Source organism: Pelmatolapia mariae, linkage group LG20 (assembly GCF_036321145.2).
Source record: "Pelmatolapia mariae isolate MD_Pm_ZW linkage group LG20, Pm_UMD_F_2, whole genome shotgun sequence".
Classification (NCBI taxonomy): Eukaryota; Metazoa; Chordata; class Actinopteri; order Cichliformes; family Cichlidae; genus Pelmatolapia; species Pelmatolapia mariae.
In genome coordinates, this window is record NC_086244.1 from 19,206,232 (window position 1) to 19,224,985 (window position 18,754).

The 18,754-nt window shown below is 39.8% G+C and overlaps 1 protein-coding gene across 2 annotated transcripts in view; it reads left to right on the forward strand.

Moving 5' to 3' along the window:
- The window catches only part of scube3 (signal peptide, CUB domain, EGF-like 3), a 74,533-nt gene that overhangs the window by 36,881 nt on the left and 18,898 nt on the right, over nt 1–18,754 (forward strand). Inside the window, exons 5-7 of one of the 2 annotated variants that reach the window (XM_063463897.1) lie at nt 4,727–4,876; nt 6,329–6,445; nt 12,188–12,235. In XM_063463897.1, the coding sequence (XP_063319967.1) occupies nt 4,727–4,876; nt 6,329–6,445; nt 12,188–12,235 (315 nt within the window). The remainder of the gene's footprint in view (nt 1–4,726; nt 4,877–6,328; nt 6,446–12,187; nt 12,236–18,754) is intronic. The other variant, XM_063463898.1, reaches the window with a different exon arrangement.

Consider the following 18,754-nt stretch of genomic DNA (forward strand, 5'->3'; position numbering starts at 1 on the left):
AGTAGAAATCAAGATTCTCAAGAGCTTTAATCATATCTAGCACATTCTTGTCTATTTTAGTCTATACATTTATAAAGTCTATAAATGTAACTGTTTTAGGTTATGTTTCTCCTCTTATTTTTTGTTTTTCATCATGGTAGCTCTCCACGCTATGTTTTACTCTAGAAACACAATATATTAAGATGTACAACAAGCACTCAAGCAGTGACTTATCAGTCCAGATGTCTGCTATCTTTTTCCATTTTCTGCTGGTTCATGCCTTTAGTGGCTCCTCTCTGGAAAAAAGGGAGTGAAATAAGAAGGCTCAACAAGGCCTCTGAGAGCTGCAGAAAATCAGAAAACCCAAACAGTAGCACTTGGATGGACTCGCTGCTCTTAGAGTCAGTGGGGAAGAGTTACTTCCTTGACCGGCTCACTGGCCTGTTGCTCTGTCTGACCATCTGCGTTGCGGCTCAGCCCAACCCAGTCCAATTCTTTTCCCATTCTCCTTTCCATGCGCTGACATTTTTATCCTCCTATTAAAACTTTTAAGGGCCCATTATCTAAGAGGAAGGAATGTTGCTTTAATAGTGTGGTGGCTCCATCGCTAGGCCCCTTCTTTTCAGTTTGTATCCACCCAACGCTAGCTCGATGCTTAACGTTCTCCCCAAAAGAGGGGGACCGACTCCCCTCTGATATGTATGACAGCAGCTCAGTACGGACCACGAGCCCTATTTTCACTGCCCTGGGGCACTAAGAGCAGACTATAAACCCTTGGCATGCTTTCCACTACTTCATCTCCATTGTTTCAGTCTCCCCACTACATGGTTCTCAGGTTTAAGAGGGTTTGCAGCGCTGTGGTGAAGAACTTGCGGCCTCCTTCAATCTTTTGTTTGAAGTTCATAGAAGTTGGCACTTTAGTTGGATTTGTTAAGTGTTATTTTTTTCTTCTTCTTTTTTTGGCTTAGTTTCTCATGTTGTGTTAAAACTCATATCCTGCTGTCAATAGTTTATGGTTATTTTCTTCATAGGCCGGTTTTATCTCAAAGGAGCTGCAGGCTCCTACAGAGTCCCTAGTTCCGTTGTGTAACATACAGTCCAGTAAAATTGTTTCTGGCAAGATAGAGATGTTTTTAAAAAATGGTACATAAGTCGATTTTTGCAATTTATTAAAGAGCCGGTCTGGGTTATAAGAGGGCAGCAGAAACAGCTTGTTCATTTGTAGCTCGCAAGCTATGGAGTTAACTGCACTGTCTAAGCCAGCAAGCCCCAGGCTTAGAGAATGATTTGAGTGCCAGTCAGTCTCTCCACACAGCTATCCATTTAGACTGACCTGTCCAGTGGAGTTTCTATCATCAGTAAATCCTTAGGTACCTTCACTACTCATTGTCCTGAACTGATGGTTTTCAGAAAGGTATCTTTTGGATGTGACCTGCACCTAAAGCTGTGTCCTGCAGGCACTGTGGCTGATCTCACATATTAAGCTGAAGTTCCTCTTATTGACAAACACACAAAACGAGTGAGACTTTATCCTGGAGGATCATGCGGTTTCTGTTCATTTACTTTAGTGTAAGAATACTGGCAATTAAGCATGATCTTATTGCATGGGAAGCACTATTAAATAAGTGATCTCTTGATGTGTGTCTATGCTGTTGCCGTACTCCTAAAAGCACTGAAAACTGATTTCTTTATCGGCTTCTTGGAATGAGTGATGATATTAGGACTGGGATTAGAGCTGTAATGGTTCTATAAAACTGTGCTATAGTCAGTATATACTTTTTTTTTTTATGGCCATGGTTAGAGCCTTAATATATATATTTATGTATTTTCTTAACTTTGATTGTAGCTCACTCATATGAATAAAATAAACCTCAGAATTTTGATTGAATTCCAATTAAACAATTTTTAAGCAGCTCCAGGTAGATTATAATACCATATTATTATACATCTTCTAAAGCTATATTTACACATGTGCATTCAGTGATTGTTTTAGAGCTATCCCACCCCTGAATATGATCCGACTTATTATTATTATTATTATTTTCTGCTAATCATAGATCAGAATAAGTTCACATGTTCAGAAAAAAGGGGATGTCACAGGGCTTGACTAGGGGAAAAACAGGCTCTCTTTGTACACAAGCAACCTTGGATGAATTAATAATTATAATAATTAGATGTTGGATATGCCTTCTTTTTATAGAGAGTATACATTTCCTCCAAATCCCTCGCTATCCCTTCAACATCTGCCGTTGCTCTTAATGCGTTACTTCTAGTAATGAACTAAACATTTGGTATAGAGGTCACAAATTGTTGTAATAGAAAAAACTAGGGTTATTCCATTTTCTTTAATTTTTGTGTTTTCTTTTATACCACAAAGGGAAGAAAATGCCTATCCTGAAATATTTCCTTTTTGAAAATGTCTATCCTGTTTGAGCTTGGGTGAAAACCCATCACATCTTGAGTGTTTCCTGCTCTGTTCCAAGACTTTAGACTCTATTTCCTGTCCAGTTTTCTGCCTATAAAGTGTCCTGTGATAGTTTTTATTACTTTCTACATATAGAGTTATGTTTTATGGCTCAGCACATTGTGTTAGTGGATGATGGCATGTGTGATTCTTTTTTTAAGTCGTATTATTTCTCTTCTTCGCTTTCCTGTCCAACTCCATATAAAAGCATGTTTTTCTTTCTGCTTCCCATCATTTAGTAATGATAAAAACTGGAGGCTTTTGGCAGCAAGTTAGAAGAAAGTGCACATGGTGGATGATAGGTGGGACTAGCCTGGAGAAAAGGGCCATTGTGTCAACACTTTGCCTTTTATTGGTCCTCAGAGAGTCGAAGGCCTAGGTTCTGGCCCCAACCTGACATGTTATTGATGGATGGGTCTGTAGCATTGGGGTAGAGGGGCTGCATAAAAATGAAGGGAGAGTGAAGTGAGGTTTGGGATGCATAATACAACCTTAGTAAATAATCTTTGGTCCATTTGGGAGTAGCTGGAAATTCAATCCTTTGTTAAGTTCAGAGCGGTATGTTTCTTGCTCTGGCCTCAGATAGACGCAGTCAAGAAAGGGGACCATTGAATTCCATATCCTACTTAAATATCCACATGACTCACGGGGAAATTTGCAGTGCTTTAAAGCAGCTGCTCTATTGATGCTCATTCATGTTCACTTCGCTCAGTCTTGCCGTGCCCTTTTTCCTTTTGGCTCAGTGTTTGTTCAGCGCTGAGTCTTTGTGCTCCCGGGAAAGCTGTTGTTGCAGTTGGTGTCTGATAGTTCACCCTGTCTGCCAGAACATCAACAGCTCAGACAGGAAAGTCTGAGAGGATTGCATGACCTTGTGACACTTGTTGACAGACTTAAAGTGATGGACAGTATTTAACAAGGGGGTCAGAATTGTCTATCACATTCACGTTGTCAGCTCCTTGAAGCAAAGAGAGACTCGGAATGGATTCCTGACAACAGCCATGAGTGGAAATGTATAAAATAAGAGGGTACTTCTTTTTGGCAAAACATCTGGAAAACAAAAGGGCATAATCAGGGGAGGTTATTGTGGCAGACAAATGGGTAGTTAGGGACAGAATAATGTAAAAACTTGTTCTGTCAAACTGAGATTGCCTTCTCTTTATAACCCCTACGGGCAGGAACAAGGAGTTTACTATATGACAGCATATAGCTGGCAAGACAACTGAGCCACTACATTTACAGTGTTCAGGAAGAGTGCACAAGGTTATATGTTCTTTACTAGCTGTTGACACTTACATGCACATATGCAAATGCGTCAATATATAGCAAAAAGTTGGCTAATTAAAAAAGTTAGACCTCCAAACACCCTTCAGCGTGACAGCAGATTTAATGAGACATTAATGGAGATGTCTTTTGCTCACTGCTTCCCTGTATGCCAGGAAAGGAAAGGAAAGGAAAAGGAAAGGAAAGGGATGGAGATCTGTTTGGTTTTTAATGAGCCTGAGAGCTGAGGTTTGTCACTGCATCTGTAGTGCAGGAAAGGTTTCACAACGGATAAGTCGAATATCAGTCGTCTTCTGCAAAGATGTCAGCTTTATGCAGAGAGCACTGCACCATTTGTGTTATAATTTATGACACAAGGGATGGAAATGTATGCTGGGTGTCTGTTGTGCCCGTTCATCAAGCATTTATACATCACACTGAAATGACGCATCATTGTGTGTCATGTTAAGTAAAGCTTTAAATGATGAAAGGGCTTTTTTCAGTGTCTTTTATTTTGTGTTGTATGAGAGGTTTTGTCGTGCTCTTACTGAAGTGCTTGAACCTTGATGACTCATGAAAATGTGCACTGACACCCCTCCTTTAGCGCAATCCCTTTTGATCTCAGTCTCAACAGGGAGAATTTAACCAAGAAGGGTTTTTCATTGTGTTCTTTTCTTTATGGGGGATTACCTCAATTAAAATTACAGGTCTACGGGATCAGCTCCTGCTGGGAGTTTTATCCTTTCTGCAGGCAACCTCCTTTTTATAGCCTGCATGTTCCAACAAGGGCCTGAATCTTTGTAAAGGGGTAACTGGGCATATCAGTCACCACCAGTAGGCATATGAGGCACTGAAGGGTAGAATGTGTGCAAGGCATCTGAGCAAGGCTTTTCCACCCCACTTATGTCTTCTGTGTTTTCTAATTAAAAGTCAAATTCTTAGTTTAGTCAGTGATCTCTGGCTTTAGAAAAATTGTCTGTTGGGCAGTTGCGATTAAAACTCTGTCTAAAACTTCCTTCGCAGTGCAACCAGATGGTACAAAAAACGAGGGACCCACCTGTATGGACAAGAATCATGGGTGTGCACACATCTGCAGGGAAACGCAGAAGGGTGGCATCTCCTGCGAGTGTCGACCGGGATTCCAGCTCACACGTAACATGAAGGACTGCAAGCGTAAGTCGTCTCAACCTGAAGCATTTTTAGTTACTCCCTCTATTAAAGCCATACACACAGGCACACACACACACAGACAGGGAAACACGTCAGAAGGATGGTTTATAGGTTCCTCATGAAAAGGTGATTGGGGTTGGAAACTAGCCGATTATGGATAATTGCACTCATTCCACAAATGCCTTCCATCAGATTTGAAGTTGGCAACTGACATTTATGTTGCATTACCAAGCCGTGACTAATCTTCGGAATAGTCCTTGTAAAGAAAAACATGTTTATCAGATGAGTAGCAATCATTTACACAACCGGGGCAAGCATGTGGAGGTTACTCGAAGGGGACTGCTCTGACGGACAGTGCACACTTCCTGTTGCTGTGCAACCGAGATCATCCTGTCAGAGCTGGGGCCAGGGCTGATGGGGGATTTGTCTGTGTTTGGATAAGGATTGGAGAAGTGTTATTCTATAGTTTTTCTGTGACAGCCCAGGAAAAGGGCAAAAGGCGCAGGGATGGTAGGGTGCAGACAGGATGGCGGTAGAAGCCTAGGCTCGCTCGTGCTCTTTTTCACTCTGTCATCACAGGTGTGTTAAAAGTGCCAAACTTAAAGCTCCCCTCGCCTGAACACAGAAACTTGGACCAGAAATTTTACATAGTACTTATGAAATGTCATTACGTGTATAGTGTTTTTATGACTTTACAAAATATGCAAAAGCTTTAGACTGAATGAAAAGGATTAAAAATCGAATCATTTGACTCACAGCCACTTGCAGTGAATGAGCTCAGCTGCTTGCTCGTTGAGTGTTGGTGAGTTTAAAAACGTGACCTCTCCAACTTCAACCTTCAGTGTAGTCAGGAGGATAAAAAGATTAAGTGGGAGATATGAATTAATTAACCAAGAGGAGGAGTTTATTTAATTAACATGGATTCAGAACCTGAGGTGGGGAATATGGAAATCAATACACGCTCTACCTAGTATTATGCTGCACAGATTTTGACCTTAATCTAAGTCCAGGTGTAAATAGCATTGAATAAACAAAGACGATGCTGTTTGATGTCTAGAGGTTGCATTAGTTTTCAGAGCTCTTATTGTGCTGTTAGCGTCTTATTGTACAATTTCTGAGGTTAAACGATAATCATGGTAACTCCAAGCGCCATTCTCGCCTCTGTAATAATTTCAGTTTTCAGCTCACCTCGAGAAACTCCATCGGAAACATTACTCTGTGCACATTTGACAGAGGGCTAAACTGAGCCTGCAGTGTTTACGTCACAGAGCATATGGCCCAGAGAAAGAGTGTGTGTTAGATTGTCCCATCTAAATGTGCATATTTTGTTTTCATGTCATACCATCTCTCCCCCTCGGTTTCCTCTCTCCTCTCCACACTGACTTTCAAATGAATAACTTAGACTGTGCGTAATCCTCAAAGTACCATTTGTGTTAACTACGTGTCCTTTCCCAGTGACGTGCAACTACGGTAATGGGGGTTGCCAGCACATCTGTGAGGAGACTGACCAGGGCCCCAAGTGTTCTTGCCACATGAAGTTTGTCCTGCACAGCGATGGAAAGACTTGTGTAGGTGAGTCATCTCACCCCAATGCAGCTACCAAGGGGAAGAAATAATAGCTTTTGAATGAGAAAATGTAAAATTACAAATGATTAGCTTGGCACCCAATTTCCCACAGCAAATTTAATTAACGTTTGAAATGAGTTTTATGTGATAAAATGCAAGTTGAGAAACAGGCCTCGTTAAAATAACTGTATCCCTGAGCCTTTTCTCTTGATCTGTGACATGCAAGGACAAAAGGCTACCACCCACTGTGCTTTTCCCTCTCCTACTGCTGCTCCAGTAACCTCTCAGCCCCTGCATCTGCCTTGGCTTCTCCTCTTCCTTTTTACTGGACACTGTGCCTTTTCCTCTGTTTTTCTCAGCCATGTCAGACACACACCTTCTATTAGCCCTTGGGTCATTTCCTCCACTGCTTCCCATTGGGGATTAACTCAAACGCCTGACCTAACCTTCCACTGGCATTTATCAGTGTTTGCCTCAGTTGACTTATGTTGAGTAAAAATCATTCAGCTACTCAGGCATATTGAGCTGTTGTGAAGGGCAGTTTTAAATCAGATGGGAGCTGTGAGTTGCAGAAGAGTCGAAGCGCAGGTCTATGTAAACGTATATCTAGCCTAGCCATGCAGAAATGCACAGATTTTTCATCAGCAACCATGGAACATTAAAAACTTGTTCAGGTGTAAATCTGAGACTGACTGCTGCTGCAGAGAGACCTTTTATTTTATCCGCCTATTTAACCAGAGTGTCATTAATAGTTTCTGTTTACACTACAAACCCATTTAGGACAGATTTTTGTAGTTGGAGCCTAAGTAATTTGGATGAGATGTATTCCTATGAAGAAAAACATGTTTAGGTTTGCCTGCAGAGCAGACTGGCGAGCCGGTTACTCGGTTTCGGTGGCTGCTAAGTCTGAGAGCCTGGTTTGGGTAGTGGCTGATCATTTCAGTGTTTCTGGATCTCCTTTAATACCGCAGCCCTGATGAGAGCCAGACCTGTGTCAAGGTCTGGTCAGCCAACCTGTCATTATTGCTGTACTGTCCTAGGCCAAGAGGATGCCACAAAGTTGTCCGCAACAAAATTATACGTCTTTACCAGTCTTATTCAAGGCAGAAAAAAATTTACATTTGGTTTGCCAGATTAGGAAGCAGTCAGCCAGTTAAAATCTCTGATTTCCCCCCACAGAGTCTGGAGTTACAGTGGTGGAGAGAGGGCGCAGGGGCGCTTCTTTTGACAAACTCCATAATAGAGAATAAAACCTCAATAAAACAAACACTCTGCATCGTGAACCACAGGCGAGAGAGTGAGTGACAAGAAGGTTGGAAGGCATTCAATGAGGCACTGCTGCTATGCACTATAAGTAACTCTGTGGGGTTTCTAAGACAATAAAAGATTCATAAATAAATTGAATAATACAATAACTTTATCCCCCCAGTGAAAACAAAATGCAATAAATACAGCTCTGCTTTTGAACAGAATTTTCAAAGATTTTTTTTTTCAGTGTATAAAAGCAAACAATCTGTCTTTGAGCCAGTGGATCAATTTAAATTCTAAATTAATATTACAATATTGTTTTTAACATCATTGTTCCTAAAGTCAGAAAAAAGGGCCTACTGGGTTTATTGTGTTTTTACATGTCTGCATGACATGCAGCGATAATACCCTTTCAGCCAACGCATTCAGCAATAGTAAATGATTTATAGAGAGTAGAGGGTATCCATAGAAACAGCACAACGTGAAAATACACGCCTGTTTAGCCTCACTATTGATTGATTTAGTCTCCTCATACTTCATCCAAAAGCAACAGCAAAGCAAATTATTGCAAAGCAGCTTTTGCCTTGTCAGTGGCTTTGTTGTTAGGCAGGTGGGCTCTTTCAGTATGCTTTACCTTCACTCTTTAGTCTATTTTCCCGGGTGTTTCATACGAGTTCTGCACATTTTCATTCATTTTTGTGATGAATCTCCCTCCCTGTGCTTAGTGATGCATTTTGTAATAATGCACCATATGCCTTTCTATTTGGAAGTGTTTGTTCTTTATCCCTCTGTTCTCACCTCTGATGATGCTCTAGCTGAAAATGTTTGTATCAGGAAGGCTGACGGGTGGCATACATCCCCTCTCACTCACACATACACTAACACACGCTCTTTAAAGTCAGATTTTTCACAACAGTTCTAGAAAACCCGTTTTTTTTTTTTTTCACGGCCTTTGTATCAAGTGAAGTCCAGGTATCGGAAAGGAGCAGCCATCATGTGGAAGCATTCATGATGTTAGCACAGCAAATCATAAACATCCACAAATCGCAGTCAGATGCAGACATGCTCAGGAGTTCAATCATCTGAAGAGTTGTCCACACTACGTAAGACACACGCACGCACACAAAGAGAGTTGAGAGATGCATTTTATAATACAAAGTGAAAGCTATACAAACAACCACACAAACATACAGTACATATCCTGCATGCATGCATCACATGCATGTAAACACATGCAGTATTCAGGCACATGCCCATAACATAAACACATTGCTCTCATTTCGGGTGGTCTGCGGTGTATTCAGACGTGTCTCACTGTGCCCTGTCCTCTGTGCGCTGAGAATTACCGTTTCTGGATGCTGCATGTTGGGATTGGGACACATTGGTGGAACCATGGCTCTAGGTGTGAACTCTGCATGCTTTACAGTGTTACAGTTTGACTTGTGCATCTAACATCTAATTCTTCATCTGGCACCTTAAAAGGGCTGGCTGTGGACTCCAGAGTGACCAATTCAGAGAATACCTGCTTTAATTACAGGGGTGTGCGTGAGTGATTTAAAATAATTCCTGCAGGGATAAGAGTCAAAAATCTTCCTGCAATTTTAGTCTCAAACAGCCATTTTCTATTCGGCAATGTGCACCCAGTCCTCCACCCTAGCTATATCATGGGTGAGTGTGCATGGACTGCATACTAAAATGTGTGCCTGTAGTTGAGTATGAAGTTGAAGCTAAATATACACTCAGACAACTGTAGAAATGGCATTCGCTGAGCAAGTTTTGCTGGAGCAGTTTGTTGAAGTAAAAGCCAGTCAATTAAAAGTCATAATTTGACATAAATTACAGAGGAGATGAAAACAAAAGGACAGTAATGCTTTCTGAAATTATTTTTATTGGCACCACATAAATTATATGGCTAGGCCACTGACAGTGTTTAGAGACTTGACTTAACAGCCTAACAACATTAATTTTGAAATGATCTGACCATAAAAGACCCTATAAAGTGCAGAAATGAATCTGGCTGTCCCTGACTTTCAGCTTGCGGCACTAACCACCACTCGCTGTCTGTCTGTCAAGGCTCACAGTGCTCATACTAACTAGCAAAAGCCTCATCTCACACACAAACGATCCTGCTGCCTTTTCTTTGCGCTGTGTGGAATATGTATTTGCATGAGTGCATGTTGCAAGGTAACACTTTTGCCTTGAAATGTCACCCTTTAATTTAGAGCAAGAACTTTCATTATCAGTTTGTTGACAGGATTTGGAAATGATTAATCTGTTTGTTCATTTGTTACCAGCGAGAGCCTGTTTTCTTTTGCAACAGTATAATGTCATTCTCTAATGTCATTATCACCTTCCAGCATAAATGAACATTAATGATTTGTTTAATGCAAGAGAGGTAGTCCCTTATCATCCATGCAATCCACCTTATTCCCTGCTCCATGATGCTTTTCATTAATTCTCGTTATTCATTTCACTGAACTGGTTTCTGTATGAGTTGGTGAGTGTTCTGAAGCCTTCTGGAAATACATAACGTGTGAGCACAACCTGTCACTCGGTAAATGGGATAATGTGAACATACCTCAGCCTCCTACTACCCAGCGATAGCTGGATGACCTGAAAAAGTGGCCTTGTAGCATTTTTCCGACATGCTGCGGAGATCAGAAACAAGTTGTGCCGTTTGTGGCTGTGCCAACTATCAGGCTAAGCTCAGTGTGTGCTGAGGCAACAGTGTGTCAAACCTGAAAAATGAAAAGTGTTTATTCAGTAACGGTTTTCATGACCTACGTTTAAAAAAAAATAAAAAAATAAAAAATAAAATCCAAAACAGCCAGCTCTCAGTTGACTTTTCCACTGTGTCTGCTTTCAAATACACAAGATTGTGTTCCACGCCATTAATAAAATATGCCCATCTTTATCAAGGTAAAAACAATCCCCTCCATTAACTGTACAGCAGGAGAATTGTGGTAAAGGCCATGTCTTCAGGGTGTTCCCCTCCCCCCATCCCTCTGTAAAAGAAGAAATAAAGAAAGAAATAAACACATTTCCCATTAAAGGTGTTAGGCTGTCTTCACACAGTATTTATTTTCTGTAAGAATGGATTGGGAAACAGAGTTACCATGATGCTGGGAATAAGGTGCAGAGCATCAAATTAGTTCTCATTTTGCATAGCCAGCTCACTGCTGCTGGCAACTCGTCAAATAATGATGATTTTTCAGGACCCATTTTGGTCACATTTTAAAGGGCATAAATTGAAGCCAGTGACAAAGTGCCATAAGTCTACTGTTTCTAATCACCAGCAGGGGGCGACTCATTTGATTGCAGAAATGTCCAAATAAATAAACATCATCCTTGTCAAAATTCATTTATGACCTGAGTAGAGTTTTTCCTGATGAGTTTATGGTGATGGAGACTGAAATGCCCAAGTGGAGTCTTCCAAAGCAAAACGGATTACTTCAGTCTGGATACATCCATCATTTATGTACAGTCTATGGGCCATTTTTTTATAAATTTGTTATAATTTGATTTGATTTTTTTTCCCCTGTAACTTCTTGGCAATGATTAGGCAATAAACTTGGATAATAGGTTAAGGTTAACTAACCAAGGTTAAGAAAAGATGATGGTTGGTGGTTAAAAGTTAAAATACAGTGTTTCGCAAAATTGCCAAAAGTTCAAAGGCAAACCTTTTCCATCTGCAAAAAGCATCTGTGCTTCTTGGTTACATCAGTTTTTCATTCTGCAACAGTAACAATGCCAACAGAGCACATTTGCCTGCAGTTTCATGGCGTCTACTTCAGACCAGTTTCAGACAAGACAGTGTTTTTGTCTGGTCACTCATCAGATTTTGCAATTATAGTCATAAAATATATATATTTTTTGTGACTGAGAGACACGACAGACTAGGCACTGTTCTGTGATCAGTCATGCTTGCAGTTTTTCACAACATTTGTGATGTCATTATGGAGCAGGGCACAAGCTTGCCGTTTTGGGGAAAGGAATGTAAAAAAAGTGACGTTAATGACACTGGCTTGTCTATGGTGTTACACCATTTGGCAGTTCCGCCTTGCTACACCACCAACCTAATTCCTCTTTTTTGCTTCATTATATTTAGTTTTTCAATGACTGGTGAAGATTTCTGTGCTCATATTACAGAAATAACTCAACAGTCATAGAGATTTAAGACACTATACGGGATAAAATGATCTCCTGTACAGTTTGGGCCATAATACAGTTGATACAATGTAGCTTAAACCAGACTTAAGAAGGTGAGGAACCTATCGAAATCTTTCAAATTACCCCCTGTGTATTAAAAAATGACAGAATGACACTCGGTGCATTAAAATGTGACATTAATGGGTCCTAACAAAGTGTCAGTATGTGACGAGTCAGGAGTGAGAACTGCTTGGTGTAAGACACAAATCCTTTGTGGTTTAAATGTACATAGAACTAAAGTGGTGTTTTAACAATGTGTGTGTGTGCATGCGTGTGTGTACGTGCATGCAGGGGAGAGGAGTGTCCAGTCCCAGGCAGCCCCACAGCTGTTCCCTAATGGTAAATATGTGCTCCTCTGACTCCTCTCTCTATGGGGGTATGTAGGTGTGGTGAATAGTGGAGGCTAACCTAGAAGACACTGATCAGGCCCTTCCCCTTACCACATCGTCCCTTTGACCCTTGACCTAATCACCTTCCTCTCCTTTCTGTGAATGCCCTCTCAATAACACCCACTGTCTGTGTCAAACCACTCCTTTTCAAAACACAGCTGCAAACAGGGAGCCACTGACCAGCAGTACGAGCAAGATACAAAATTATAGCGATACAGAAAGGTGGTTAATATTTGCCACCTTCCAGTATTGTAGCTTTTGCTCTGCTATATTTATCTGATGCTTCCAACAACTGATATGCTTATAAGTTATGAGGCGCTACAATCGGGAAATTTCCCCTCTATAATTCTCAAATGGTTTCATTAAGATGAAAGTTAATAACCGGCAGATTTTCTATTTCCTTTTTATGCCAAAATGAAAACCCATATAATGCTGCTTTTGGGTGAAGCAAAACATTCTCCATGAAGCAGCATTCTCGATGAAATGTTAACCATCTAATTATATCTAACCTAATTATATAGTATATGATGATAAATCACACATGGGGACAATTTTTTTTCATATAATCAGTAACTTAAAGTCTAGAGTACAGAGTTTGGGGAATTCTAACAAGCCTGAAAGGCAATATTTGATATGATCACATTTATTCTCTGAAGCAAGCCTTCTTTAATTTCTTTAAGTAGTCTTTAAGGATAATTTTCCAGGCTTCGTAATAGATGTTCAAAGCTTTTCTATGGATGTTGGCTGCCTTTTGCTCAGTTTTCTGTCAAGATGATCCCATAATGTTGAGGTCCGGCCTCTAGAGAGGCCAATCCATAATTGATTGTATTCACCTGTGGGTTTTTTCCCCCCCTCTCCCAGTATGCTTTTACTGCATTGGCAGTGAGTTTGGGATCAATGACAGGCTGAAAAATTAAGACAGATGACAATGTTGCAAGGTAACGCAGCCGCAACCATGAGAGAGCCGCCACCATGTTTTAAAGATGGCTGTAACTCGCTGTTGTATCTCTTTCCGGGGGCGGGGGGCAAAAATACTATTTGTGTACCTAATTGGACATACATTCAGCCTTTCTCCCTTTTTACCTTCTTTACGAATGGCTTCTTGACAGTTAGCCTTCAACTGAAACCATTTTTGATGAGGCTTCAGTGAACAGTAGAAGGATCAGCTGAAGTGCCAACTGCATCTTGGGTATAGGTGTTTGATAATCCCCCTGTTGGTGCAAAAATACTATTTTACACCTGTCAAACTAAGTTATCTGTGGCATTTTTTAAAAAATAGCAAATTGTATGTTTTTTGTGACAGGCTGCTAGTAATAACAAACAATAGCAGCCTAATAATAAATGAAAATACAATGTAAAATTGTGTCTTTGCTAATTTTTCTGTGATGTGTAGACACAACACTGGTTTATTCCTTTGATCGCTTGCCTTTTTATGCTTGAATAATTCATAGGTCGGTGTTTAAGTGGCCTAACAAACAGCCAAAAAAACCCCATTCCTCTGAAAATGGTTAGATACAAGAACTGGAGTGAGTATGAGTTCAAAAGCAGTCAATCTCCAAAGGCAAACTTTGAAAGACCTTCAGAAAGACTGAAGAACTATTTCTCCATTCACAGTACTGTACCAGCACAAATGCAAGTAGTCTTTTTTTAAAACTCCAAAACATCAAGAGCACAGACCAAAGACTTTGTCTTTATTTGTATTTTGATGTGACTGAAATGAGTGAAATTAAGCTTGCACTTTTTCCAAACACTCAGCTTTGGTGTTCCTGAACTCCATCACCACGGCCTATTAGCTCTGGTAAGGGAGCCAATAACGTGTCCGTGATTCAGCACTGCTTCATACAAAAGATAAAACACAGAACACTCCCCAACTTGATTTTTCATACACATGTAAACTTGTGTCTAAAATTGCTGAAAATGATCAATTGCAGTGTTTCTTTTTCTACATTGTGGCCAAAAGTAATTTGTTCCACTACATTTGCTGCAAAATGAACAATGGAACACGTGTCGAGGGGAAAGCAGACAATCGGTATTGTACCTTGATAATATCACTAATGCAATTCATCCCAATTTTCGGGATGAGCTGTGTTTTAATACAAATGCAGGCAAGGATGCCAGCAAAAATAAACTCATAAATCTGTGAAGACATATCAAACCTTGATACATCAAAGAGATTTACGATTTAATTACACCATGTAAGAAACTGAGGGAGGAGGCTTGTTCTCAGAGGAGTAGGAGCCCGTTCAAGGTAAGAAGCAAACCAGTAGTGTTTTAAGTTACTAGTTGTTGCTGTTGTATGTACATGAACACAGAGTTCCTCACATTCTCCAGTATAACAGTCTGACCTATATTAAGATATTTGTGTCCCAGTTTCAGGGTTCTTTCTTTTCTTGAAATGGAGACATACGCAGCCAGAAACATATTTTTGCATGCTACTTAAAAGGTTTGTCTCCTAATTTTCTCTGTTACTGTACCACTTTGTGGTTGCAAATCCAGAACTTTCTCGAGACGCCAGAACTTTTACAGCCTTAGTTTTATTTTCTTATTGTGGGCTTTATTTTACTGAGAGAGTGCTCCCCTAATTTGAGAAACCCTCTACCATGTGAGTAACTTTACTCTGGCTGCATGGTTTTTTGCTTCTTCGTCCACCTGACAATCAGCGATCAACACCAAAGCGGGCTTCGCCTTGTGCGTTTTGCTAAATTCTATCCCCTCATCCTTTGATGTCTTTTGTTTGCAGTCGTCATAAATGTCTGATGACAAGCTGATGTAACTGAAGACGTGCTACAGCTAAAATCATGTGGCTTCTGTTAAAAGCTTGTGTACACTGGCTGAAGCTCTCTGTATGAGATATAATACAGAGGCCCAGCATCAGAGCAAACACCCTGCAGATTATAATGAAGGATATTTAGAAAAGTCAGCCCACTGTTACTGTAATTGCCTCTCCCAGCCCAGCGCACTGTAGATGTGGCTGGTGTGCATCCAAATCACACAAACCGACAAACATACCAGAGTGCGTGTCTCTCCCCTCTCTTCACAAAAACCATAATGTCAAAAATATTTCTTTGCTCTCTTAACACATGATCATTACAGTTTGGTGAAATGACTGTCTGACTAAGCGTTTTGGAGGCATGTCCTAACAGCGTCTTGTCGTCTCGTCTGCCAACCGTCTCTGCTCACACTTTGCAATTATGCGAACCCACAGTGTTACACGCTCAAGTCTGGGTTGTGACTGGGGTATCGTATCGTGAGCCATCATTCTCCTGCAGAGGATCAGAGGCAGCATCACTCTGATTTACTGACTACAAAGAGTAGACATAATAATGGAAACGCATTCAAAGAAAAATTCCACCTCAGTCTTATTTAAGAAAAATAAATTGTTATAAAGATTTATAAGAATTCTTTCATTTCGTTCTTAGGTTTAGGTTCAGGTTACTTCATTTGTTGTCCTAAGTAGATCTGGCCTGCAGTAAGTGAGTCATCCATCCTCGAATGCACATATTTTTTATATATATATATATATATATATATATATATATATATATATATATATATATATATATATATATATATATTTTTTTTTTTTTTTTTTTTAAACAAACAAAGATGATGGGCAACAGATAAGCGTAACTCAACATAAAGAGAGAGAGATGAAGAAATAATAATGGAGAATTTACACAGCATCAGGTAGATGGCAAAACCATTTTTTTTCTTCTTCTCCTCTGAATGATGGCTAATTAGAAGCTTTTTTCCAGAACGAAGAAACTGAAACTCTATATAAAGGGTGCAAGTCATCAAGTAAAATCAAACCAGCCAGCTGCTGTAATCTATCCATACCAGGGTTGCTGGGTTCAGCTGTGGCTCACCAATAAGCCTGTTAGACCATTTAACAGTTTGACTGAGTGAGTTTCTGTTCTTTAAAGATAAATATCCAAACCAAGAGACCAAGGAAAGATGGTTTGGTCTCAGTGAAAGCATGATAACATGAAATGGTTATTGTTTCATCAAAAGTTTATCAAAGTTTCTTCAAACATGACAGATGCTGGTGCCCGTTTTAACACATAACTCCACAGTTTGCTTCAAAGTTCAGTTTTTATAAGACTGAATGCATTCTGTCTGTTTCTAAATGGACCTGATCTCTTTTGTACATACATTTTCTTAAATCAGTAATCATTTCTTTTGATTTAAATACGTCTAATTGAAGGTACGATTTGTCTGACCCTTTCACAAACTCATCATGGCTGCTCTCATTATCCCGGGGCGGACTAAAGATAACAGAGCCATCTGCATACTTTAAAATGGTTCTGTTTTCAGACAAGATAAATGATAAAGGTGAAAGCGCACATCCCAGCGGGGAGCCAGTCGAGGAGCAGACCTGATTGGCTGCACTCGGGTCTGCTCTGCCAGGATAAACTATTGAGACAAGTGGAATAGTCAAAAAGTCAAAAATCCAGCCCATGAGACTGAAAACTGTTTTATAAGCCTTTTGATTAAAATATGAGGCTGAATCTTGTCGACAGAAGAACCTTTCCCTCTAAATGTTTTAGCAGTTAAGTTCAACAGGTTTACCGTGGCATCTTCTATTCCTCTATATGGCTTCTAAGCGAACAGGGGATCCAGGCACATGCTTGGTCTTCTTTAAAATCTCTGACTTGCCAGAGAGTGATTGGCAAAGCAATCTTCAAGTCCTTCTAAATGATGGAGAGAATTTGGATGAAAAAGCCTAATCGGTTTCTTTATTACCGCTCACGTGAAAGTAAACAATTACACCACAATGTTGGAGATGATGCAGGCAAAGGGAATTTTTTTTAGTCATGCATAAAACTACAGCTGTTCTGGGATAACATTCTTCTGATTTTTGAGCATGTATTTGGATATTCTTAATCATCCCAGAGTAATGTTTTTGTTTTTGACTGATACTTGCTGTGATCGAAGGAAGGGTATACCTCTCCTCAAAGTTTTGACTGTTGCATGTAAAAGGGCCGTAACAGGAAACTGGCTAAAATGTGATGCTCCGAGGACAGATCAGTGGCTGGACACAGTAGAATAAATGCATTCCATTGGAAAAACTGACTCATTCCTTAAGGACTAAAGAAGGAAACCCATAGGACAATGTAATCATGGACAAAATAGTATGTCAATAAGTCAAAATCTGCTAACGGCCTAATTTTTAATAAAAGTCTAACCCTATTAGACCTCAGTACTACTGTATAAACCTTTATTTACTAAAATGTTTCAGCCCCCTACTTTTTGTGTTCTCTTCTCAAAAGAAAAACAATTAAATAAAAAGCAAAAAAGATAATTATGTTAATTATGTTATGCCTCTTCCATATGGGAAAGTTGTGTTTAGAACCCATGGTAGACATAAGTGACTGATGGCAGATGGCTTCTTTTTCCTGGTCTCACCAAGTGCTTGCTGTAAAATATTGAAAGATTTCTTGTAAAGTGATCTGAGATGACTAATGTTAGGATTTGGTGCTCTATAAATGGAATGAAATTAAATCTTAAATGTGATTCAGTAATGTCATTTACATAGGAAAAGCAAATACTAATCAAAGTTTGGTATTTTTAGCAGACGTTATTATGTTATGGATCCTTTATGGGCAAAAGTCCTGAATGTACTGAAGTGAGCAGTGGTGAGTTTTATTTGTTACATTTTCATCTTTTCACGACTCAACTCCAAAAGCTATGACAAAAACACATGTAGGGTTTTGTATTGGGTAGAGGGCTTACTTGGCAAGGATTATAGCAAAATTATTTGTCATCCAAGAAACCCTGTAGCAGACTTCATGTCAGCATACAGTACAGCAACAGGCAGATGTTGAAGCCAGCAAGCAGGCTGAAGAATAGACTATATATAGTCAGGTTTATATAATGAGTCACAAGTATAGCTAAATGTCAACCATCCTTTATAATGGTGTTTAACATTTAGACCTAGTCATTTCAATGTCAAATTTTTTTTTTTTTAAACCTTGTTTTTATGGCTTCATCTGAACTGACATTTATTCCGAGCTTGTCCTAGTATATTGATACACCGTGTTTAGCCTTGAGCGATGGCATTCACTTTTGTGTTTTGTGTTTTTCCAAGAAACGACTGTAAAAACACTAAATTACATCACTTTTAGCACCTGTTTTGCTTTGATGCATCGTTCTAGTCTCTAACTGAGATTTTAATTTGAGAGAAGTTTGATTATGGCTGTTGCAGTTTATATTGAGGGAGTTTTTTAATTTTAGAACTGACGAGGGTAAGTGTTTCCCAAAGGGTTGCTTGTTCTTTATTTAACAAAATAAGAACTAACAGCTACATTCCCTTTTTAGTGCTGTGTGTTAGCTGCCATCGTCTTACCAGTGTGAAGTCTTAGACTATTCCAGCTGTGCTGGGCTGCCAGCCAACATCCCACTGCCCATTAAAGAGAAGTGATGAGATGTGTACATGACTGGTTTCTTTACAGAAAGTTAAAGTGATAGC